This window comes from Schistocerca piceifrons, chromosome 4 (assembly GCF_021461385.2).
Source record: "Schistocerca piceifrons isolate TAMUIC-IGC-003096 chromosome 4, iqSchPice1.1, whole genome shotgun sequence".
NCBI classification, from domain to species: Eukaryota; Metazoa; Arthropoda; class Insecta; order Orthoptera; family Acrididae; genus Schistocerca; species Schistocerca piceifrons.
Window position 1 is genome coordinate 100,050,584 of NC_060141.1, and position 26,377 is coordinate 100,076,960.

At 43.2% G+C, this 26,377-nt stretch overlaps 1 protein-coding gene across 2 annotated transcripts in view; it reads left to right on the plus strand.

The window, feature by feature from the left end:
* Positions 1-26,377, plus strand: part of LOC124796361 — a 211,235-nt gene that overhangs the window by 11,218 nt on the left and 173,640 nt on the right. Inside the window, exon 1 of one of the 2 annotated variants that reach the window (XM_047260517.1) lies at positions 20,278-20,401. The exons of the other annotated variant lie outside the window; for it this stretch is intronic. Within the exon in view, the coding sequence (XP_047116473.1) occupies positions 20,354-20,401 (48 nt within the window). The 5' untranslated portion in view covers positions 20,278-20,353. Of the gene's footprint in view, positions 1-20,277; positions 20,402-26,377 lie in introns of those variants that run through there. 2 annotated transcript variants of the gene reach the window in all.

Below are 26,377 nucleotides of genomic sequence, written 5' to 3' on the forward strand. Positions count from 1 at the left end.
CCTTTTTTCTTTATTTAAAAAAATATCGAAGTGTCTTACTTCATGAATTTTATTCGTTTGAATGCAATTTTTTGAAATTTCTAGTGCTTTGTCTCTTCATTATAATCATAATAAGTTTTCGGTTTTTCTAAATTTGTCCTCCAATATTTCTTTTTACAGCAATTAAAAACAATGAAAAGGCACACATACAATATTCATGTTATCTGTTTTGTTTGTATATCTTCTCTTCCACAGTCGCTCTTTTACTGTTCATATTGATATATATTCTTTTGCGGCAGTATTAAAAGTATTATTTAGAGCAGAATTTCGGCTCGTACATTGCCGAGCTACTTGATTGTCGGAGGCAATTCTTTGCTACGCTGCTTTGGCAACATCATCATATTCAATGTTTTCGTCGTTTGATCTATGTTTTGGCAAGTATTTGCTGTCCGTTGTGACAAAAACAAATTTTTTGCGCACTGTGCCCCACTGACAATATATTTTAGTTTTTTCTATGTTTTACGTCAACAATTCAGTTTTGTGTACTTCGCCAACTTTGTTTTAATCAGAACTTTTTAGAAAAAATCGAAATGACTCTGGTATAAATAAAACTTTTATTACAGTCGCGAAAGACGGAATATTTCTCTATATTGCATATGACACATATCTGGTACTTAAATTAAATGAGATATTGTTATACAGTTGCAGTGGTTAATAAAAAAGAAAAAGAGAAGAGAAGAAAAGAAAAGAATGAAAATGTGGGAAGAAACGGTGAATAAAAAGGAGGGTTTTAAAATCGTTAATGACCGTGAAAAAGGGAAAGAATTAAATGCAAATCGAACTTCGTATTACAGAAAAGTTATCGGAGTTCGTGATTCGGAAAAGCTATTGTTGGGGTGGTCCTTGTGGCGTTTCTGAGCAAAAGTCAAACCAATTTCCACTACAAAAATTAATTTGAATGAGAACAGAGAATAACAAAATGTGATTAACAGGGGGAAATGGCGTAGATAAGAGTTCATCCTTTACCATGTTAACATGTCTTCTCTCGTGCGGCGTCCAGGTCTTGTTCTCCAAAAATCTCCTGCTTCATTTCTGCGTGAAAAGTCGTAGCTGCTCCGAAATTTTGGCAATAAATTTCATTGACCAGGAATGACTAGTGTACACAATTCAAAAACCGTCTTGATATTGCATGCAATGTATTTTACGTTGCTGCTTCCATCCTTCGAATTTCATACAACGTTCCACAATACGTCTGCACATCAATAAGTTTTTTCGTCTTCATCCGACCAAGACTAGCTAATAAGTAAGTTAAGCTTCCGCTCTCAAAGACAAAAGCGGGTAGAAAACAAAAAGAGTTACAATTTTAGTACCTTCATTTTCTTATATATTTTCTCTGCCGTCGAGCGCTCATACAGCTGCGACGGTATAATTTATATCTGAGGGAACGAGTCTAGCGCGGCAAAATTCAAAGTCCCGCTACACAGTAAATTTTATATGAAATTTAGGTATCTTGTCTACATTTCATTCTCAACATTATGGCAACTGAAATCGGCCTTACGGAAAGTATACGCTATGGACTTTTACATCTGCAAACTCTTCAAAATTTCGTGCATTGGTTTACCACATTTAATGCTGCACAATAACTGCGTTGAACATCGAAACAAAATTGTCATTTACGGGGGCAAGGTATCAGTCAAGAAAATGTGTAAAAATCAAATTTTTGGGCCATATAGTTTTTGTGAATTCGATGAAGTGTCAAAGCAGTCGGAGCACCATGTCAGCACAGGCGAGCAGTGCAGTGATGACAAAATCGTCCACAGCGCGGAATGCGGGGAACAGGTCTCTGTAGCAGTGAAAGGGTTAATGCGGCCGTGGTGGCTTTACTTCATAAACTGCCCTTAAGTTTGCGAACTATACTATACTACGGCGGTGCTTCTCTTGGCGCGTGCGTCGTTTGCAACTGGCAACGCAGCAATCTCCCGCGTCTGGGCGGGCATGCGCGAGCCGCCAAGATAAAAGAATTGAACTATAGAAGATTGTGTCGCAATTCTTGGTTTTTCAATCCGTTCATTTCGTTGTTCTTTGGTTACTCTGCTTCTCACGGTGCTCATTCTCGTTCGTTGGGAACATAAACGCACTTCGCACTCTTCGTCTGTTTCATTTTTTCGCTATTCTTTTTGTTTTCACCGTTTTGCTTCAGAACTGGCAACACCTTATCTTTTACGTGTGTAGACTGTCTAAACTATGAATCACATCAACTTCTTACTAACAAATAGGCAGAGTACACTTTACACGTTTTTTACACTTTATTTTCGATTTATATTCGGTAGCCGTATCATTTTGACTCACACTTCACTGTTCATTTCTCTTCACTCACTGCACTACATTATCGGTTCCCCTCGTCGTCACTGATTAGATACTGACGCTAGAACCTACGACACGTCTTGCTTTATATACCCATACCAGTGTGTAGCCCCATCTGTGGCGAATCCAGAACATACCAAAAAGGCTTCGAATGGTCTACCATGTTCCAGAACATTCCACAACATTTGAGTGTGTTCTGGAATGCTCCGCGATGGTCTAGGATGTTCCGTGTTGTTCTTAAACATTCTGCAATCTTCCCAACCGTTCCTGACTATTCCCGAACAGTCCAGAACATCTCGGATCATTGTGGAACATTCTGGAATGTTGTGGAGTGCTCTCGAATGATCTGAAATGTTCTCGAAAACTCTCGAAGGTTCTGGAATGTTCTAGAAATTTCTAGAAGGCGAAACTGCCCTGTCCTTATATTTTCAAACTCACGCCCTTCATGTAAAAACAGGAACCTTCTTCATGGATGGGGGATAGAGGGCTTGTACACCGTACAACTCCCTTAATTATAACGGGACTAATTTCTGCGTTTTAACGGCACGCACATTGTACACTTACTTTCATAATATACACTGAAGCGCCAAAGAAAATGGTATAGGCATGCGCATTCAAATAGAGAAATATGTAAACAGGCATAATACGGCGCTGCCGTCGGCAACCCTAAATAAGACAACAAGTGTCTGGTGCAGTTGTCAGATCAGATACTGCTGCTAAAGTGGCAGGTTATCAAGATTTAAGTGAGTCTGAACGTGGTGTTACAGTCGGCGCCTGAGCGATGGGACACAGCATCTCCGAGGTAGCGATGAAGTGGGGATTTTCCCGTACGACCATTTCACGAGTGTACCGTGAATATCAGGATTCCGGTAAAGCATCGAATCTCCGACATCGCTGCGGCCATAAAAAATATTCTGCAAGAACAGGCTAACGACGACTGAAGAGAATCTTTCAACGTAACAGAAGTGCAACTCTTCCGCAATTTTCTGCAGATTTCATGCTGGGCCATCAACAAGTGTCAGCGTGCGAACCATTCAACGAAACATCATCGCCGGCCGCTGTGGCCGAGCGGTTCTAAGCGCTTCAGTCGGGAACCGCGCTGCTGCTACGGTCGCAGGTTGGAATCCTGCCTCGGGCATGGATGTGTGTGATGTCCTTAGGTTAGTTAGGTTTAAGTAGTTCTAAGTTCTAGGGGACTGATGACCTCAGATGTTGAGTCCAATAGTGCTCAGAGCCATTTAAACCATTTAAACATCATCGATATGGGGTTTCGGAGCCGAAGGCCCAGTCCTGTACCCCTTATGACTGCACGCCACAAAGATTTACACCTCGCCTGGGTCCGTCAGCACCGACATTTGACTGTTGATGATTGGAAATGTTTTGCCTGGTGGATCGAGTCTCATTTCAAATTGTATCGAGCGGATGGACGTGTACGGGTATGGTGGTGGGGGATCCGTAATGGTGTGGAGCGTGTGCAGTTGAAGTGATATGGGACCTCTGATAGTCTAGATACGGCTCTGACTTAAGCATCCTGTCTGATGGCTTTACTTTTTTTCAATATAGTAATGCAAACCCAAATTGTGGATGGTTGCTGCTGTGCGCTATAAACAACCTGAAAGTGTACCTTTACTGTGACTTATGGCAGTGATTATGAGATCGATTGCAAACTAAGGAAGTATCATGCTGTATGGAGGATATTCCGAAGGATATTATCTAGAAAAATGAAGAAAAGACTAAAGAAAGAAATTTTATGTGGATGTGGCAGTGCCAGTTTTGCTGTACGGTTCAGATACATGGGCGAATAATCATAGAATATCTTGGTAAGATAGAGACGCCAGACTGCGCGAGTCTTAACAGAAATGAAAATTAAGATAAGTCGAGAGAATTGAATACTTTTAACATAAGATATAGAATCAAAGAAAATGTGTTTTGGCTCCCACAGTTCAACTTCCGTAAGAAGCAATTGCACGAAAGCAGGTTGTATCATATAAATTAGTAGTTAGAACAAACAATGAAATGCGGAGTTAATGTCGGTAGAAAAACCTGTCACCGGAACGAATCGCCTAATCCCTGAATGAATAACTGTATTTATATCGTATCTAAGGCGGAGATGGGACACCAAAGAGGCAGTTGCGTAGCTGAATGTGAGAAATGGTTTAAAGCTACATCCAGGCAAGCCTATATACCAGATTTGCGGTCACAAATTACTCCTAAGCCTGACTAACCTCCGTGTCTCCCAAACTAAAGGGCTATGCTTCGTATTCAGCCAACTGTCAAACCGGTATTTCACAATAATTGGCTCTGAGCACTATGGGACATAACATCTATGGTCATCAGTCCCCTAGAACTTAGAACTACTTAAACCTAAGGACATCACACACATCCATGCCCGAGGCAGGATTCGAACCTGCGACCGGAGTAGCCGCGCGGCTCCGGACTGAGCGCCTAGAACCGCTAGACCACCGCGGCCGGCTCACAATAATTCCTGGCCTTTCATGAGTTAACCGAACTTCAGTAGTGCCAGATCTTCAATCATACTGACAAACTGCAAGTACACCTGTTAGTTTTACTGGCTTTATACATGGATAGAGGATCTACATCATCTACATCCTTTGAATCTCCGAAATGCGTGGTGGCGAGCACTTTTTAATGTACTATATACTGGGGCTATCATAAATTATTCTCCGATTGGCACTGAAAATAAGAATATTCTTGTAGCTTCATGGCGTTCGAATGGTTTTGAAGCGAGACTCTGAAGATAAGTTTGCGTCAGTCAGTTCTTTCTTTAGATCGTCAGTGGGTAAACAGCAAGCGAGTGAAACGGACGCTGTTAATGCGTCTCCCGTCACTGACGATGTAGTTCTGTCATTCGTTTCCTGCCAGCAGATGGTACCAATGCCGCCCTGTCATTTGTATGGGGCTGTTGCCATAATTTATCGTGCCATAATGGAGTGGTGCAGAAAATTCAGGGCTAGTGGCACACATATGAATGATAAAAGTGGTCGAGGAAGACATTCAGATGAGACTGATGTACTTGTGGAAATGTTGACGAAATCGTGTACGTGAGACGGCAGTTCACAATCCACGAACTTTCAGAAGTCGTGCCTCACATTTCAAGACCACACATTTTTGAATTTTGTGCACGGTGGGTACAAAATGTCTAAGCGATCTTCTAAAATTGGAAGAATTAGTTCGGTCTTGACATTCCTCCAGCGTCACGATGAAGTGGAGGAGAAATTTCTAAACAGAATCGTGTATGGGAACGAGACAGGAACGCACTACGCGAACTCCAGAACTCAGATACTGTGCAAACAGTGAATGCACGCTCGTTCTCCCAAAAAGCCCAAAAAATTGAAGCAGACGCTGTCAAACCGCAAAATGCTGGTTGCAGTTTTTGGGATCGCGAAGGAATTAAGAAAACACATTTCTTCGGTGGAAGGAGTGAGAATACTGTGACGTCACAGGTTTATTGTGTGACTCTTACGAATCTCCGAAGCCCAGACCAAAACAAACGGTGCGGGATGATTACCGAAGGAACCATTCTCCTGCATAACAGTGCACGACCCTACACCGTGCATCGAACGAAGGAAAAACTCATATTTCTTGGGCTGGGAGATTTGTCAACATCTTGCCTGTTGTCCGGGCTTGGCACCAAGCGACGTTCGTCTCTTCGCGAAAATGAAGGCCTGGCTGGCTACTCAGTATTTCACGACAAAGATGAATTCAAGGACGTTGTCAACAAGTGGTTGAAGCACCGAACATTACCATTCTTTGATGAAGGGATGAAAAAGTCGCAGTATGACAGATGTTTGAATTTGAGTGGCGACTATATGGAGAATTAATGTCAACATGTAAGTAAAGACTTTGAGTAAAAAATCATTCCTTTTTTCTTTTTTTTAATGGCCAATGCGAGGTTAATTTATGAACTGACCTTGTATTAAGGTTTCTTTCCATTCCGTCCTCGCAAGGAGCGTTGGAAAACTGATTGTTCGTAAGCATCTCTGTGCACTTTTTGCACATTATCTGCGGCATAGATAACTTTGTGGGCTGAACAGTAATTGTAACTCATTTTCTGAAAGGTCCTCCCGAGATATACGCATCTTTCTTACATCGTCGACCAGTTAAGAATTTTCATCATTGCTGTTGCACTTAATACGCTCTATTGTGCCGATTGTGGATTATTTTTGGAGGTTGGCACTACCATGTTGATGATGGTCTTTGCTGGCCAGAGACAGTGTATTGTCTCTGAGAGTGTCTGCTCGGTGGCGAAAAAGAGAGTAGCTTGCTGACAATCAGTTAGGGCACGTGCAACTAGGCAACGTTGTGATTCGAGAAGTAAAGATTGGAACGCTCTCCTGTGTGGTGTGTTTTTACGACTTGGGAAGGCTGCTGCAAGGCGCACCTGCGCACCTCCTTGGCTGACTGTCCACAGTCAGATTCCTTTTCCATCGCCGATCACACCTAAGAGACAACTCACTGCCCCCGTCCACGCCCCTGATAGGCAAAGACCTTCATAAACGTCTTAGTGCCAGCCGACGAAAATAGTGCCACAATTGTCGCAGTGGAACCGTGTGATGCTCTAAGAAAGGCGTATGCATCTCTGGAGACCCTTTCAGAAAAAGAAATATTATTCCTCTTAAGGCACAACGCACCTAGCCCGTACAGAATGTGCAGATAAAATTAAGCAAATAGCAATTCGCACAGATGCATACGAGCAGTCAGTTTTCCCATGCTGCTTCAACGAAGGAAAGTGACCATAATACGAGGTCTGTTTATAAATTAACCTCTGATTGGCTATTGATAAAACAGAAAAAATTGGAATTTATTTAACGTATAACTGTCCTTACGTGTTGACATTACTTCTCCAAATAGTCGCCACCTAAACCCAAACATTTATCACACTTTGACATCAGCTTCTTCATCCCTCCGCCAAACAACGGTACTGCCCAGTGCTTCAGCCAGTTGTTGACAGCATCCGTGAGCTCAGCACCTGTCGTGAAGCGCTGAGTAGTCACCTAGGCTTTCATCTTTGGGAAAGGATACTTAAAAATCTCCCAGCCAAAAATTCATAATTTTTTTCTTTCGTTAGAAACACAGTGTGGGGTCGCGCATTGTCGTGCAGATCAATGGTTCCTTCGCAACCATGCCTCGCCGTTTGTTTCAGATTGACTTTCAGTGTTTCGTAAGACTCACAGGATAAACTTGTGATGTCACAGTACTGTCACTCGTTACTCTCATGAAATCTGTTTTCAAAATTTATTTGCGATCGCAAAAAGCTATAACCAGTGGTTCGACAGCGTCTGCCACTTTTTTGTGATTGTTTGGAGAACTACAGTACAACCATTGATTGTAGCGTGCGTGAGTTTCAGAGTTCACGTACTGTACCCATGTCTCGTTCCCAGAAATGATTCTGTTTAGAAATTGCTCCCCTTCTTCGTTGTAATGCTGGAGAAATGACAGTTTTTTGAAGATGGGTCAGACATTTTGGTACGCACTGCGCACAAAACTTATGGTAGCCTAACGTATCGGTATCGATGCTGAGAGGGCTGTCCTTGAAATCAGGGGTGCAACTTGAAAAGTAAGGAAACTGTGAACCGACGTCTCGCAACCACAATTTTATCAACGTGTTGCGCAAGTTCATCAGTCACATCTGAACGCCTTCTTCGACCACTTGCGAGGAAGTGGTGACGCAGGCGGCAGCGTAAGGCATAGTTTCAAACGAGGGAGAAAAAAACTACGATGGGACGGAGAGATGGTGATTGGTCACTTTCATGTTTGGTGCATTTTGATTTCCCTCAGTCCTACATCTAGCGACTGCGGTAAGTGCGACGAACGCTATGCGTGAGGTCTACTACTCTTGGGAGAACGGAATTTAGGCCCCGCTCGTGTTCCTGTCGCTTTCGTTTCTGCTTGCTTCATTCAGGTAAGTCAGGAAGACATCTGGGGTCTTCTGAGGTCTCATAACGACTTTCAACTAAGAAAGGTATCACCAGTTTTCCGTTCTTCGCTAGGCGGGAGAATAATGTGTTTCTCCTCTTACAAGTAACGATTCCCTTATTTTTCCTCTCCACCTGAGTGCATTTTTAATGTCTTTACAGACTTGTTGTGTTAGAGGGATCATTCCATGCCATGTACCGTTTTGGTTGAGATTCATTGTTTGTAAACTTGTCTTCAGACACCTACATATACATGTACGACATTACTCTGCTATTCACAATAAAGTGCCTGGCAGAGGGTTCAATGAACCACCTTCAAGATGTCTCTCTACCATTCCACTCTCGAACGGCACGCGGGAAAAACGAGCACTTAAATTTTTCTGTGCGAGCCCTGATTTCTCTTATTTTATCGTGTTGATCATTTCTCCCTATGTAGGTGGGAGCCAACAGGATGTTTTCGCAATCGGAGGAGAAAACTGGTGATTGTAATTTCATGAGAAGATCCTGTCGCAACGAAAAACGCCTTTCTTTTAATGATTGCCCCTCCAATTCACGTATCATGTCTGTGACACTATGAACCCTATTTCGCGATAGTACAAAACGAGCTGCCCTTCTTTGTACTTTTTCGATGTCATCCGTCAGTCCCAGCTGAAGCGGATCCCACACCGCACAGCAATACTCCAGAATAGGGCGGACGAGCGCGGTGTAAGCAGTCTCTTTAGTAGACCTTTTGCACCTTCTAAGTGTTCTGCCAATGAATCGCAGTCTTTGGTTTGATCTGCCCACAATATTATCTATGTGATCGTTCCAGTTTAGGTAATTTGTAATTGTAATCCTAAGTATTTAGTTGAATTTACAGGCTTCAGATTTGTGTGACTTATCGCGTAATCGAAATTTAGCTGATTTCTTTTAGTGCTCATGTGAATAACTTCACACTTTTCCGTATTCAGGGTCAATTGCCACTTTTCGCACCGTACAAATATCTTATCTAAATCATTTTTCAAGTCATTTTGATCATCTGATGACTTTACAAGATGGTAAATGACAGCATCATCTGCAAACAATCTAAGACTGCTACTCAGATTGTCTCCTATGTCTTCAATATAGATCATGAACAATAGAGGGCCTATAACACTTCCTTGGTGAACGCCGGATATTACTTCTGTTTTACTCGATGACTTTCCGTCTATTACTGGGAACTGTGACTCTTTATGACAGTAAATCACGAATCCAGTCGCACAACTCAGGCGATATTCCGTAGGCACGCAGTTTGTTAGAAGACGCTTGCGAGGAACGGTATCGAAACCCTTCTGGAAATCTAAAAATATGGAATCAATTTGACATCCCCTGTCGATAGCACTTATTACTTCATGAGTATAAAGAGCTAGTTGTGTTTCACAAGAACGATATTTTCTGAAACCGTGCTGACTATGTGTCAATAAATCGTTTTCTTCGAGGTACTTCATAATGTTCGAATCAGTATATATTCCAAAACTCTACTTCAAATCTACGTTAGTGATATGGGCCTGTAATTTAGCGGATTACTCCTACTTTCCTTTTTGGGTATTGGTGTGACTTGAGCAATTTTCCAGTCTTTAGGCACGGATCTTTCTGTGAGCGAGTGGTTGTATATAATTGCTAAATATGGAGCTATTTTATCAGCATACACCAGATGCACGTTCAACTACTAAACTGTGTCTTAAGCGATAAAGATCGTTTGAAATTCATACAAATCTCCCATCTCTGATGCAAAAGCAAACCATCACTTTCTTTCCAGGTCACTGTTTGGCACCTGCTCGCGAGAAGCCATTTCCGTTTCGCGACATTAGATTGTTAATATGTGGGCCGTGATTTGATCGCTCATGCTAAAGTTGACGTGGTGAGGGAATTCGAAGGCAACAAACTAATTCTCACATTAATTTTAATGTCCATTTGACCAAGCAGTAGCGTTTTCACTTAACTTACACCGCTGGAACCTATTCGAAAAAAATTAGATAAGTGACACACACGCCTTCAGTCAAATTTTCCTACCAAGATGTGTATTAAAAATTGTCGGCAAGATTTCAAAGTTATGTAACGTGTCTCCTCAGTTTCTCGTTGCACATTTGTTGATAGAGGATTCCACTTGTATATTACCGCTTATAGTGTCCAATGGGCACAATATTGCAGAGATCAGACGTGTCGCCGTCGTCAGGTGCGCTGACCAACTGACCTCCTGGGAATGCGCGGTCGACCTACATTCGAACCCCCAGCAAGCTGCTCTGTACGTGGTCTGTGATCTGTAACTAAGGGCGCCTGCCGGCGACCGAGGTGGCGAGCAAGTCAGCTTCCGTAGTCGGCGACGCCCGATTTGGTGCCCCGGTTGCGGTAGTGACGGTGCAGTTAGTTCTATCGCGCTGACCGCCAGAACGTAGGGTTTGCTGAGTGTCTTCTTAATTACACTACTGGCCATTAAAATTGCTACACCACGAAGATGACGTGCTACAGACGCGAAATTTAGCCGACAGGAAGAAGATGCTGTGATATGTAAATGATTAGCTTTTCAGAGGATTCACACAAGGTTGGCGCCGGTGGCGACACCTACAACGTGCTGACATGAGGAAAGTTTCCAACCGTTTTCTCATACAAAAACGGCAGCCGTCCGGCGTTGCCTGGTGAAACGTTGTTGAGATGCCTCGTGTAAGGAGGAGAAATGCGTACCATCACGTTTCCGACTTTGATAAAGGTCGGATTGTAGCCTATCGCGATTGCGGTTTATCGTATCGCGACATTGCTGCTCGCGTTGGTGAAGATCCAATGACTGTTAGCAGAATATGGAGTCGGTGGGTTCAAGAGGGTAACACGGAACACCGTGCTGGATTCCAACGGCCTCGTATCACTAGCAGTCGAGATGACAGGCATCTTATCCGCATGGCTGTAACGCATCGTGCAACCACGTCTCGATCTCAGAGTCAACAGATTGGACGTTTGCAAGACAACAACCATCTGCACGAACAGTTCGACGACGTTTGCAGTAGCATGGACTATCAGCTCGGAGACCATGGCTGCGGTTACCCTTGACGCTGCATCACAGACAGGAGCGCCTGCGATGGTGTACTCAACGACGGACCTGGGTGCACGAATGGCAAAACGTCATTTTTTCCGATGAATCCAGGTTCTGTTTACAGCATCATGGTGGTCGCATCCGTGTTTGGCGACATCGCGGTGAACGCACATTGGAAGCGTTTATTCGTCATTGCCATATTGGCGTATCACCCGGCGTTATGGTATGGGGTTCCATTGGTTACACGTCTCGGTCACCTCTTCTTCGGAAGAAGAACAGTTGATGTTGCATTTCAGATGTGTTACGACCCGTTGCTCTACCCTTCATTCGATCCCTGCGAAACCCTACATTTCAGCAGGCTAATGCACGACCGCACGTTGCAGGTCCTGTACGGGCCTTTCTGGATACAGAAAATGTTCGACTGCTTCCCTGGCCAGCACATTCTGAAAACGTGTGGTTAGTGGTGGCCGAGCAACTGGCTCGTCACAATACGCCAGTCACTACTCTTGATGAACTGTGGTATCGTGTTGAAGGGCAGCTGTACCTTTACACGCCATCCAAGCTCTGTTTAACTCAATGCCCAGGCGTATCAAGGTCGTTATTAAGGCCGGAGGTGGTTGTTCCGGGTACTGATTTCTCAGGATCTATGCACCCAAATTGCGTGAAAATGTAATCTCATGTCAGTTCTAGTATAATATCTTTGTCCAATGAATACCCATTTATCACCTGCATTTCTTCTTATGTAGCAATTCTAATGGTCAGTAGTGTCGACCCAGTGCGGTTTCCCAAGCCTTGCTGAGATTATACCGACAGTCCTAGTTGATGAGATTGTCCCTGGTGCGTTTTCGATTGCATCCCAAACGACGCTCTCTCAACGTTTCGATGTCGAAAATCGGTCACACACTGAAAAAAACACCAAGTAAGTACTGTTTTCTGCCTACCCCACGAAACACGGGAATAGGGAACATAAAAAAAGGCTTGGATGTATTAGATTGCGTGGCAATGTGCAAGAGGTATGCTGAGGTAACAAAAGTCAAATACGTCCTAACGTCATGTCGGACCTCCTTTTGCCTGGTGTAGTGCAGTAGATCAACGTGGCATGAACTCAACAAGTCGTTGGAAGTAAGTGTTGAGCTATGCTGGCTCTATAGCCAGCCATAATTGCGAAAGTGTTCACGATCAGGTTTTTGTACATAAATGTCAAATCATCCACTCGATCTGTCCAGAATGTTCTCCAAACCAATCGCGACATGGCTCATTGTCATCCATAAAAATTCCATCGTCGTTTGGGAACATGAAGCCCATGGAGGGCTGCAAGTAGGCGAATATAACCAGAGGACCTATTCATTCCATCGTCGTTTGGCAACATGAAGTCCATGATGGGCTGCAAGTAGGCGAATATAACCAGAGGACCCATTCATTCCATGTAGACACAACCCATTCTGAAACGTCCCCTTTGAAAAATTATACAGGACTGTGCTTAAATTGACACACAGTACTTTTAGCGCAACGTAATCTGACTTTCAAAAATCCCTACAAAAGAATGGCCTTGACTAACATTAACCTATACCTTTCACAAATCTCTTACCTCACCAAAAATCTTCGTTACTCGAACTACTGCAATACAGCGAGCGCCACTACTGTCAGCTAAATAAAAGATTCAAATTACGGAAGGCACTAACTACTGATAGGCATAGTTAGCAAATGAAAGATTTTAATAGAGAACAAACAATGTATTTACCAGAATAGTGTTGAAAACTCATAATATACATAGCAGTTCATGACATCCAGTCTTACAAATTTCAAAACTCCGCCATTTCTCTCCACACATCCACCACTGCTGGCGGCTCACCTCCAACTGCGCAACGCTACGCGCTGTTAACATCCAGCTGCCCAACACTACAATGGCAGACAACAATGCAAACTAGCCACAGACTGCACACAGCGCAGCCAGTGATTTTCATACAGAGTGCTACGTGGTGTTACCAATAAAAAAACCTAAACAGCCTACTTACAATTCCTTTATGGAGCGACTACCAGTGCCTTGTTGACAACTTGGGTCCATGACTTCATGGGCTCTGCGCCACACTCGAATCCTAACATCAGCTCTTACCAACTGAACTCGGGGCTCATCTGACCAGGCCACGGTTTTTCAGTCACCTAGGGTGCAAGCGATATGGTCAAGAGCCCTGGGGAGGCGCTGCAGGGGACGTCGTGCTGTTAGCAAGTCACGTGTGTCGGTCGTCTGCTGTCATAGACCGTTAGCGCCGGATTTCGCCGCACTGTCTTAACGGATAAGTTCGTTGTACGTCCCACATTGGGTTCTGCGACTATTTCACGCAGTTTTGTTTGTCTGTTAGCACTGACATCTCTACGCAAACGCCGCTGCTCTCTGTTATTAAGTGAAGGTTGTCGGCCACTGCGTTCTACGTGGTGATAGGTAATGCCTGAAATGTGGTATTCTCGGCACAAGCTTGACACAGTAGATCTCGGAATATTGAATTGCCTAACGATTTCCGAAATGTGTCAGATGCGTCTATCTCCAACTGCCATCCCGCGTTCAAAGTCATTCACATCGTGCTGCCACAATCACGTCGGAAACCTTTTCACGTGAATCACGTGAATACAGACGACAGGTGTGGCAATGTACTGCCATTTTATACATTGTGTAAGCGCTACTACCGCTATCTGTATATGACCAAATAGCTATTCCAAGACTTTGTCACCTCAGTGTGTGTTGGACAAGCAGTGTTCACCATCCAATATCGATGCCGAGAAAACTGTTGGAACACTCGGTTAATGTATTCAAACAAGTTGGTGATCGCAGAGTGCTGGTTGTCCGAGGCTCATGCAATGGAAACGAACGTACCAGGACTTTAGCACAGACTTCGGAATACAGGGGCAGCGTCTTTAGAGAGGCCATTGAAAATCGGGCGATGGGCAATCTCATCAACCGATCTGCGGCTATAATCTAAGCAAGGCTTGAGAAGCAGCACTGGGTCTAATTAAGAAGACTGCAAACTTAACATTCTGGTGGCCAGGGGGACGGAGTAACTATACCAAAGCCATTGCAGCCTCCCTCTCTCTCTGTCCCTCTCCTCCTCCTCCTACCCATCTCCATCTCCATCTTCATCTCCACTTCCTCCTCTCACTGTTCATCTCCATCCCCCGTTCTTCTCACGGTCCATTTTCTACTCTTTCCTTTCTCTGTCTGCCTCCTTCTCTTCCCATTCTCTGTCCATTTCCTCCTCCCCCTCCCACTGTAAATCTCTCCCACCTACTCTCTCTATCCAGCTCTTCCTCACCTTCTCTCTAGCCATCATTTCCTCTCCCCCCTCTCTGTCCATCCTCTCCTCTTTCCTTTCTCTGTTCATCTCCTCCTCTCGTGTCTCCCTGTCCATTCCCCTCCCCCCTCTCTTTATCCATCCCCCCGTCCCTCTACCTATGTCAATCACCTCCTTTACCGTCTGTCTGCCCATTTTCTCCGCCCTTTTCTCTCCACGTCATGACCCCTACCTCAGTAAAAGGCTGGTGTTTCTTACCCCACAGTATTTCTTTCTAGCTCGTAAATAATATGTGTACCAAATTCGGTTGAAATCATTCCAGGGATTAGGATGACCATTTCATTAAACAAAGAAGGGAAAGCAGAAAGGTGGAAGGAGTATATAGAGGAGTATATATCGTTGAGGACAATATTATGGAAAGGGAAGAGGATATAGATGAACATGAAATGGGAGATATGATACTGCGTGAAGAGTTTGACAGAGCACTGAAAGACCTAAGTCGAAACAAGGCCGCAGGAGTAGACAACATTCCATTAGAACTACTGATAGCCTTGGGAGGGCCAGGCCTAACAAAACTCTACCATCTGGTGAGCCAGATGTATGAGACAGGCGAAATACCCTCAGACTTCAAGAAGAATATAATAATTCCAATCCGAAAGAAAGCTCGTGTTGACAGATGTGAAAATTACCGAACTATCAGTATAATAAGCCACAGCTGCAAAATATTAACACGAATTCTTTGCAGACGAATGGAAAATCTGGTAGAAGCCGACCTCGGGGAAGATCAGTTTGGATTCCGTAGAAATGTTGGAACACGTGAGGCAATACTGACCCTACGACTTACCTTATAAGGTTAAGGAAAGACAAACCAACGTTTCTAGCATTTGTAGACTTAGAGAAGGCTTTTGACAATGTAGAATAGAATACCCTCTTTAAAAATCTGAAGGTGGCAGGGGTCAAATACAGGGAGCGAAAGGCTATTTACAATTTGTACAGAAACCAGATGGCAGTTATAAGACTCGTGGGGCATGAAAGGGAAGCAGTGGTTTGGAAGGGAGTGAGACAGGGTTGTAGCCTATCCCCGATGCTATCCTATCTGTATATTGAGCAAGCAGTAAAGGAAACAAAAGAAAAGTTCGGAGTAGGTATTAAAATCCATGGAGAAGAAATAAAAACTTTGAGGTTCGCCGATGACATTGTAATTCTGTCAGAGACAGCAAAGGACTTGGAAGAGCAGTTGAACGGAATGGACAGTGTCTTGAAAGGAGGGTATAAGATGAACATTAACAAAAGCAAAACGAGGGTAAAGGAACGTAGTCGAATTAAGTCGGATGATGCTGAAGGAATTAGATTAGGAAATGAGACACTTAAAGTAGTAAAGGAGTTTTGCTATTTGGGGAGCAAAATAACTGATGATGGTCGAAGTAGGAAGAATAAAAAGTGTGGACCGGCAGTGGCAAGAAAAGCGTTTCTGAAGAAGAGAAATTTGTTAACATCGAGTATAGATTTAAGTGTCAGGATTCCTTTCTGAAAACATCTGTATGGATTGTAGCCATGTATGGAAGTGAAACATGGACGATAAATAGTTTGGACAAGAAGAGAATAGAAGCTTTCGAAATTTGGTGCTACAGGAGAATGCTGAAGATTAGATTGGTAGATCACATAACTAATGTGGAGGTATTGAATAGAATTCGGCAGAAGAGAAATTTCTGGCACAACTTGACTAGAAGAAAGGATCGCTTGGTAGGACATATTCTGAGGCATCAAGGGATCACAAATTTAGTATTGGAGGGCAGCATGGAGGGTAAAAATCGTAGAGGGATACCAAGAGATGAATACACTAAACATATTCAGAAGGATGTAGGTTGCAGTAGGTATTGGGAGATGAAGAAGCTAGCACAGGATAGAGCAGCATGTAGAGCTGCATCAAACCAGTCTCTGATCTGAAGACCACAACAACAACAACTTTTCACTCGTAACTTTTCACACGTATGCAAGGGTCAGATGTATTTCACATATATTCGAAAGGTATTTGTACACATATTTCACCATCTCTCTAGTGAATTTCACCATGCAGTTTCATTTTCACACAGCTTAATGTTTACAACATTGTATGCCCTAAACTATATGGCGTACAATGATACAATTTTCCCAGTACGTCCAGTGGTATATGTGGCTGCTGTCGGTGAAATGTGTTGTGAGTAAAGTTAGTAGTAAAGGAGTACTAAATTGAAACGTCATGCAAGATGCGGTGGTTTTTCACGTATCTCAGTGTTTTTGACGGTATATACCCTGAACTATGTGTCGTACAGTGATATAATTTTGCTGGTGCATTCAGTGGTATATGTAGACACTGTCAGCGGCATTTGTTGTAAATATGGTTCAAATGGCTCTGAGCACTATGGGACTCAACTGCTGAGGTCATTAGTCCCCTAGAACTTAGAACTAGTTAAACCTAACTAACCTAAGGACATCACAAACATCCATGCCCGAGGCAGGATTCGAACCTGCGACCGTAGCGGTCTTGCGGTTCCAGACTGTAGCGCCTTTAACCGCACGGCCACTTCGGCCGGCTGTTGTAAATAGATTTGGCAGCAAAGAAGTAATAAATTAAAACGTCATGCTTCATACGGCAGTTTTACTGCAAGTACAACGAAAATGTAGTAAGCGACAACTTCTTTCCTTTCACAATTTTGTGGGAGTTGTCAGCAAGAACAACTTTCGGAAAGATTTGAAATTACGAGTAAAGTTTGTTGCATGGCATTAAGTGCTCTCATTCTTAAATACTGGATGAACAGAATATGGGTATTCGTGTTCGCAGGCTGCACTGCTGTTTCACGCCCATCCATTTGATAGGTAGGTGGTTCTTACGCCTACAGCGATGATTTCCAGACAGCAAGTGATATGCGTAACAAGTTCGGTTCAAACTGTTCCACTGGTTTAGGAGGAGATGTAGAATGTACACACGTACGTACTTAATACATATGTAAAACCACATTTAATTTTATAGTATGTACCGAATTGTTATCATCACACAGGCACGCCATCTGGCGTGGTACCATAGGTTTAAGAGTAGTCGAATCATAGCTGATAAGGAAAAGCTGAACGAAGCGAAAAAGAGCGTAAAGAGAGCAATGAGAGAAGCATTCAACGAATTCGAACATAAAACATTGGCAAACAATCTAAACAAGAACCCTAAAAAGTTTTGGTCATATGTAAAATCGGTAAGCGGATCTAAATCCCCTATTCAGTCACTCGTTGACCACGATGGCACCGAAACAGAGGACGACCGAAGAAAGGCAGAAATACTAAATTCAGTGTTCCGAAACTGTTTCACTGCGGGAAATCGTAACACGGTCCCTGACTTCAGCCGTCGCACGGACACCAAAATGGAAAATATTGAAATAAACGTTATCGGAATTGAAAAACAACTGCTATCACTTAGTAGCGGAAAAGCATCCGGACCAGACGAGATGCCCTTAAGATTCTACAGTGATTATGCTAAAGAGCTTGCCCCCTTTCTATCAGCAATTTATCGTAGATCGCTGGAAGAACGTAAAGTACCTAGCGACTGGAAGAAAGCGCAGGTCGTTCCCATTTTCAAGAAGGGTCATAAATCAGATGCGAATAATTATAGGCCTATTTCGCTTACGTCAATCTGTTGTAGAATAATGGAACATGTTTTGTGTTCTCGTATTATGACGTTCTTAGATAATACAAATCTCCTTCATCATAATCAACATGGATTCCGCAAACAGAGATCATGTGAAACTCAGCTCGCCCTATTTGCCCAAGAAATTCACAGTGCCGTAGACACTGGCGAGCAGATTGATGCCGTATTCCTGGACTTCAGGAAGGCATTTGATACGGTTCCGCACTTACGTTTAGTGAAAAAAATACGAGCTTATGGAATATCGGACCAGGTTTGTGATTGGATTCAGGATTTCCTAGAAGAAAGAACACAACATGTCATTCTTAACGGTTCAAAATCTGCAGATGTAGAGGTAATTTCGGGAGTACCGCAGGGAAGCGTGATAGGACCTTTATTGTTTACAATATACATAAATGACTTAGTTGACAACATCGGTAGCTCCGTGAGGCTATTTGCAGATGACACGGTTGTCTACAAGAAAGTAGCAACATCAGAAGACTCGTACGTACTCCAGGAGGACCTGCAGAGGATTAATGCATGGTGCGACAGCTGGCAGCTTTCCCTAAACGTAGATAAATGTAATATAATGCGCATACATAGGGGCAGAAATCCATTCCAGTACGATTATGCCATAGGTGGTAAATCATTGGAAGCGGTAACGACCGTAAAATACTTAGGAGTTACTATCCGGAGCGATCTGAAGTGGAATGATCACATAAAACAAATAGTGGGAAAAGCAGGCGCCAGGTTGAGATTCATAGGAAGAATTCTAAGAAAATGTGACTCATCGACGAAAGAAGTAGCTTACAAAACGCTTGTTCGTCCGATTCTTGAGTATTGCTCATCAGTATGGGACCCTTACCAGGTTGGATTAATAGAAGAGATAGACATGATCCAGCGAAAAGCAGCGCGATTCGTCATGGGGACATTTAGTCAGCGCGAGAGCGTTACGGAGATGCTGAACAAGCTCCAGTGGCGGACACTTCAAGAAAGGCGTTACGCAATACGGAGAGGTTTATTATCGAAATTACGAGAGAGCACATTCCGGGAAGAGATGGGCAACATATTACTACCGCCCACATATATCTCGCGTAATGATCACAACGAAAAGATCCGAGAAATTAGAGCAAATACGGAGACTTACAAGCAGTCGTTCTTCCCACGCACAATTCGTGAATGGAACAGGGAAGGGGGGATCAGATAGTGGTACAATAAGTACCCTCCGCCACACACCGTAAGGTGGCTCGCGGGGTATAGATGTAGATGTAGAATACACAATACGACCCCTCTGGTTTGTAGTAATTTAGACATCAGACATTACATATTCTCATGTTAATGCGAATGTCCTTTTCCTGTCTTTGAGATCTCTGTGACACTATGTTTCAACAAGATAACAAAGATCTCTTGTTGCCCGTGCTGCCCTGTCCTGCCTCGAATACAGAAAGTGCTCGACTTCTACCCTGCCAGTACCTTCTCCAGATCTCTCATCCCTTGACAAAATACAATAATAGTTTGGCGAGGGTGTGGCACACCACCAATCGCTAGCCACTACAACCAACTGGCGCAGCGCCGATGCAGCATGGAATGGTTTACACGTACCTGACATCCAAGCTCAGTTCAAGTCGATACCAATCTGTGTTACAGCTGCTGAGGCTATAAATGGTGGCAGCTACAGGTACTAAATTTGGCATCCTCTGTATTCCCAAACCACCATCAAATTTAATCTCCCTGCTATACTGTACAAGCGCAATAAGTAAAATTTCGTTATTTGCTACCCTTCCTAGCGTTCCACTTTTAACAGCCAGCAATATATTTGTCGGTTAAGGACTCGAACGAATTTTCAACCCGGCTCTTATTTCACTCCATACGTTCTATCAGTGCTGACCTTGGATACACGTCATTGTTTAACAGATGCCAGAAAACGGTCCTCGTCAGATACTGTCACTTTGCGATTGATTGTATTGTCAGCGCCCTCCAGACGGAGATAAAGCTCGCCACAGCTGCGGTTATCTGCGGCGATGTGCTGGAGCCGGTATCAGCTGCGTCAGTCGGGTTGTGGTCTTCACCGGAGGTGCACGCCGACGAAACTGGCGCCATGAAGATCAAGGACAGGAGCCTGCTCCTCACAGCCGCTTGCGGACTCGTGAGTCTCGACCACATCTGGTCTAGTTTAGAGCCACGTGGCACCTCTCGCCACGTAGTCTGGTAACACGCATTCCGGCACTGACAGAGCTGCTAAGCCTAGTACACCCAGGTTTCCACGCCATTCTCCTGTTGTGCATTACATTGTATCACATCTGTGTTCAGCCCTGTACACCTTGCCTCTGTCTTCCACACAGTTCTGGTGCCGACTTTATGTAGAAGGTGTGACACCTTCAGCTGCCTTTACAGGTCTAGTTTTATTTGCAATCAACTGCTGCTGTGTTTCTTTATACCAACATCAGGCTCCTCTACGATACGGGTTGATCATGCCGGGTAATCACCTTTGTACATTTCATGGCGGACACAAAAAATATATAAAGATGATTACCCGCCATCCACGTGATCATCTTGTAACATAGCGGGGCCTGAAAATCGTGTAATGTAACAACAAAATCAATTCAAAGTAAAATAAGACCTGTAAATAGAGCTGAAGATGTCATCCGTTCTATATGAAGATACAGTAACTGCTATCGTCCCATGACAGAGCGGAAGATTTATGTATGGTGGTTAAGGTGTCATGTTTCCAAAATAATCTGCAGCACGTTCTGCTCATTCCTTTGCTCTTAATGTCACGCATGTTTTCACTCTACCGTTGGCTAACACTTTTCATATCTTATCTCTTCTAGCCGTTCCCCTGGTATCACTCTAATCTATTTTTATGACCGTGCCTTAGTATTATCTGATTTCTTCTTTATTCCTCGTCCGTCTTTCTCCCGCGTTTGTACCAGTAGATGTATTACTCATACCTGCGCCTCAGTGTTTATCTACGTTTGTATTCCGCGACTTACTTTGCGCTGTGTGAAGAAGGATAGAAATCACATGCAAGATATGTTACACGCCATAAGTAATAGATTATGAGAGCAAAAATGAAATACGTATTTTATCGAAATTAAGACAATAGAATTACTTAAAGTTTTGAAAAATTGTAATACAAGTCAGAATATTTATTCAGGCAAGACTGTTAGTTTTCTTGTACTGATTGTGATGTTTCAAAAACTGAACACTATCTAATTCTCGCATTTCACTGTGGGACTAAATGTGTTACAGCATTCTGTAAGAGGTACTGACCTCCAGGTCTCGTCAAATATTGATGACATTGCGCTTGCCTTTAACTATTTGTTTATACGTTCAAACTTTGTTTTAGCTGATCTTCCAGTGACAGTATTTTGTTGTTGCGCCATTTGCGAGAGGGCAATATTTGCATTCTGTGACACTGGAAGGAAAGAGTATTGCTTTATAGTATAAATATAAACCCTGTGGTACATCACGTGACTAATTATCTCAGATACAGAATATCTATTGCTGTTTGATTAACTTGGAAGTAATACACATCCATTTCTCCTACAAGTGTAAGACGAAAACCGAGAATCTCAAGTGTACTTACGCGTTCTGCAATGACGTAATTATTTAATTTTTTTCCATTAGAAATGATTGGCAAATTCCTATGAACGTAAAAACACTGGGCATGTCTACAAAAAACTTTCTCTGCTAATAGTTAGGATTTTATGTTTATTTATATTTTGCACGAGACGCTTCGGGAAATGACACCCATTTTCAAGTGCGTTTTTCGTGTGTTACGACATTTCCTCGTGATTTCTTTGTGTATACTGCTGCTTTATTCTGCTGTCTTTACTATAATATACTAAAAGACTCATAACTTTAATTAAGGGTCTATTTTTATATTCAGTAAGTGTCGAATTTTCGAAAAGCTTCTGTTTACGGTTTACTTGTAGTCCATGTGTGTAGAAACTCGCAGACATTAAACATCACACACAATTTTCTGCGCACAGTGCACAATTAAATCGGTAGACGAACAAAAACAAAACAAAACAGTTACAAAGTTTTTTCTTCGAATAGTCAACAAAGATGACGCCCTATATCGTCCACGGAGTATGAAGCGGTATATACAGTAGGTCAATGCTGCAAAAAACAAATAAAATACCTTTGAGTCAAGAAAACATGTAACAGGACATAGACATAGTGAAACAGATTGCCATTGATAACACTGCAGACATGGTTGCCTCAATACGAGATGATGTAAAGAAAGATCGAAACCCAACCACTCCACATTAGATAAATATAAAAACAAATGTACAGGGTATATCTAGCTTAACATACATTAGCAACACATTACAAAAACTGCAGATATCTTCAAAAACCACAAGATGAAAGGAGCATTCCCTAGATATAACAAATTAAAACATAACATCCACATCACAAAGTGTAATCATGACTCATATTTGTAATCATGACCCATATTCAGATTCTGAAATACACAGAATAAGATCCTAGCAATTCTCTACGTTGCACCTAGGACAAACATGCTGAGATTTCCGCACCAGGTCTACATAGCATGTTAAAACCATTAAAGTAGATTAACCGCTTTAAAACCTTTTATCAGAAATTGTCAGAATTAAGATGCGCAGTGTTCTTAGGATTAGTTGCTGGAGCACATCGCACGCGAAACCCTCACTGTAGCACCAAAGAAATTGGCATAGACATGCTTATTCAGATACATCTACATCTACATCTACATCTACATGACTACTCTGCAATTCACATTTAAGTGCTTGGCAGAGGGTTCGTCGAACCACAATCATACTATCTCTCTACCATTCCACTCCCGAACAGCGCGCGGGAAAAACGAACACCTAAACCTTTCTGTTCGAGCTCTGATTTCTCTTATTTTATTTTGATGATCATTCCTACCTATGTTGGTTGGGCTCAACAAAATATTTTCGCATTCGGAAGAGAAAGTTGGTGACTGAAATTTCGTAAATAGATCTCGCCGCGACGAAAAACGTCTTTGCTGTAATGACTTCCATCCCAATTCGCGTATCATATCTGCCACACTCTCTCCCCTACTACGTGATAATACAAAACGAACTGCCCTTTTTTGCACCCTTTCGATGTCCTCCGTCAATCCCACCTGGTAAGGATCCCACACCGCGCAGCAATATTCTAACAGAGGACGAAAGAGTGTAGTGTAAGCTGTCTCTTTAGTGGACCTGTTGCATCTCCTAAGTGTCCTGCCAATAAAATGCAACCTTTGGCTCGCCTTCCCCACAATATTATCTATGTGGTCTTTCCAACTGAAGTTGTTCTTAATTTTAACACCCAGGTACTTAGTTGAATTGACAGCCTTGAGAATTGTACTATTTATCGAGTAATCCAATTCCAACGGATTTCTTTTGGAACTCATGTGGACCACCTCACACTTTTCGTTATTTAGCGCCAACTGCCACCTGGCACACCATACAGCAATCTTTTCTAAATCGCTTTTCAACTGATACTGGTCTTCGAATGACCTTACTAGACGGTAAATTACAGCATCATCTGCGAACAACCTAAGAGAACTGCTCAGATTGTCACCCAGGTCATTTATATAGATCAGGAACAGCAGAGGTCCCAGAACGCTTCCCTGGGGAACACCTGATATCACTTCAGTTTTACTCGAAGATTTGCCGTCTATTACTACGAACTGCGACCTTCCTGACAGGAAATCACGAATCCAGTCGCACAACTGAGACGATACCCCATAGGCCCGCAGCTTGATTAGAAGTCGCTTGTGAGGAACGGTGTCAAAAGCTTTCCGGAAATTTAGAAATACGGAATCAACTTGAGATCCCCTGTCGATAGCGGCCATTACTTCGTGCGAATAAAGAGCTAGCTGCGTTGCACAAGAACGATGTTTTCTGAAACAGGCAGAATACGGCGCTGCCGTCAGCAAGGCCTATATAAGACAATAAGTGTCTGGCGCAGTTATTAGATCGGTTACTGCTGCTGAAATCACAAGTTATCAATATTTAAGTGAGTTTGAACGTGGTGTTATAGTCCACCCACAAGCGATGGGCTACAGGATCTCCGAGGTAGTGATGAAGTGGGGGTTTTCCCGTACGACTATTGCACGAGTGTACTGTAAAAATCAGGAATCGCGTAAAACATTGAATCTCCGACATCGCTGCTGCTGGAAAAAGATCCTGCAAGAACAGGACCAACTAAGACTGAAGAGAATCGTTCAACGTGACAGAAGTGCAACCCTTCGGCAAACTTCTGCAGATTTCAATGCTGGGCCATCAACCATTCAACGAAACATCATCGATATGGGCTTTCGGAGCCAAAGGCCCACTCGTCTGCCCTTGATCATCGCACGACACGAAGCTTTACGCCACGCCTGGGCCCTTCAGCACTGATGTTGGACTATTGATGACTGGAAACGTGTGTTTCAAATTGTATCGAGTGGATGGACGTGTAAGGTATGGAGACAGTCTCATGAATCCATGGACCCTGCTTACAGCAGGGGACTGTTTATGTTGGTGGAGGCTCTGTAATGGTGTGGGGCACGTGCAGTTGGTGCGATATGGGACACCTGATACGTCTAGATACGACTCTGACAGGTGACACGTGCGTAAGAATCCTGTCTGATCACCTGCTAGTGCTTTACGACTGACTTGGGCAATGCCAGCAGGACAATGCAATACCCACACGCCCAGAAATGCTACGGAGTGGCTGAAGGAACACACTTCTGAGTTTACACACTTCCGCTGGCCACCAAACACCCCAGACATGAACATTATTGAGCATATCAGGGATGCCTTGCAACGTGCTATTCAGAAGAGATCTCTACCCCCTCGTACTCTTACGGAATATGGACAGCTCTGCCGGGTTCATGTTGTCAATTCCCCCCAGCGCTACTTCAGACATTAGTCAAGTCCATGCCTCATCGTGTTGCGGCACTTCTGCGTGCTCGCTGGGGCCCTACACGACATTACGCAGGTGCACCAGTTTCTTTGGCTCTTCAGTGTATTATATCACTGTAAATAAGAGGTGGTTCTGACGTACTGTATATGTTAGAAAATCTGAGTATAATTTCTAACAGAGAGATCAAATACGAAGCCAGAATCACACGAAGAAAGGTAATGAAGTAAATACTAAAACTAAAGGAATAGATAAGAAATTTGAAGAAGTTGTATGGATTGGCCGAAAGTGTCTCTTAATTTAGATCAAAACCAGTATTTATTACTAACGGTTCAGGTCACGACGAGCTAAGCAGTTTTCATCTGAAGCAATTGATCTGGAAGAGATCAGCTGGTGGCAGTCGACGTGTGATTTGTGCAAAACGTGCCTCTTGAAGAGAATTATACAAAAACACTACCGAGAGGTATTCCAAATGCTATCTTGGCTATTGAATATGCTTCCCCATTAATAACGACAAACTGAGTTCTGTTTGCTAGGATATCATCAAATTAATCGCAGATATGGCTCTGAGCACTATGCGACTTAACTTCTGAGGTCATCAGTCGCTTATAACTTAGAACTAATTAAACCTAACTAACCTAAGGACATCACTAACATCCATGGCCGAGGCAGGATTCGAACCTGCGACCGTAGCGGTCGCTCGGTTCCAGACTGTAGCGCCTAGAACCGCACGGCCACTTCGGCCGGCAATCGCAGATATATTCGGATAATCCGTACGCTTGTAGTTAGCTTACTAGTCGATTGTACGGAACTGTATAGAAGCCTGTCTGCATGTCGAACTACATCTCATCAGTAGGAAGTCAGCTCTCTGCTGCTTTATACAACTCATTACTGAGCAAATGAAACTGGCTGTCACATGACCGGTGCTTCCAGAAACCATTTTGGGTTGCACATAGGAGATGTTCATCTTCAGAAATGATATCAAAAGCGAGTATAATATACAGGGTGATCAGAAACAGTCTGGAAAGCTTGTAAGGGTGTTACGGGGTAGGTTCTACTGAGAAATAGTTCTTTAGAAAACATGAATTCGATACGTTGTGCCGTTTCCGAGTTTTTGCGAGGTGCATTCAAGTTCTAAGGCCTCGGATTTTTTTCTCCGGACTGGAAAGAGATAGAAACATGCGCATTGTTTTAAAATGAGGGAGACATGTGGTGATGG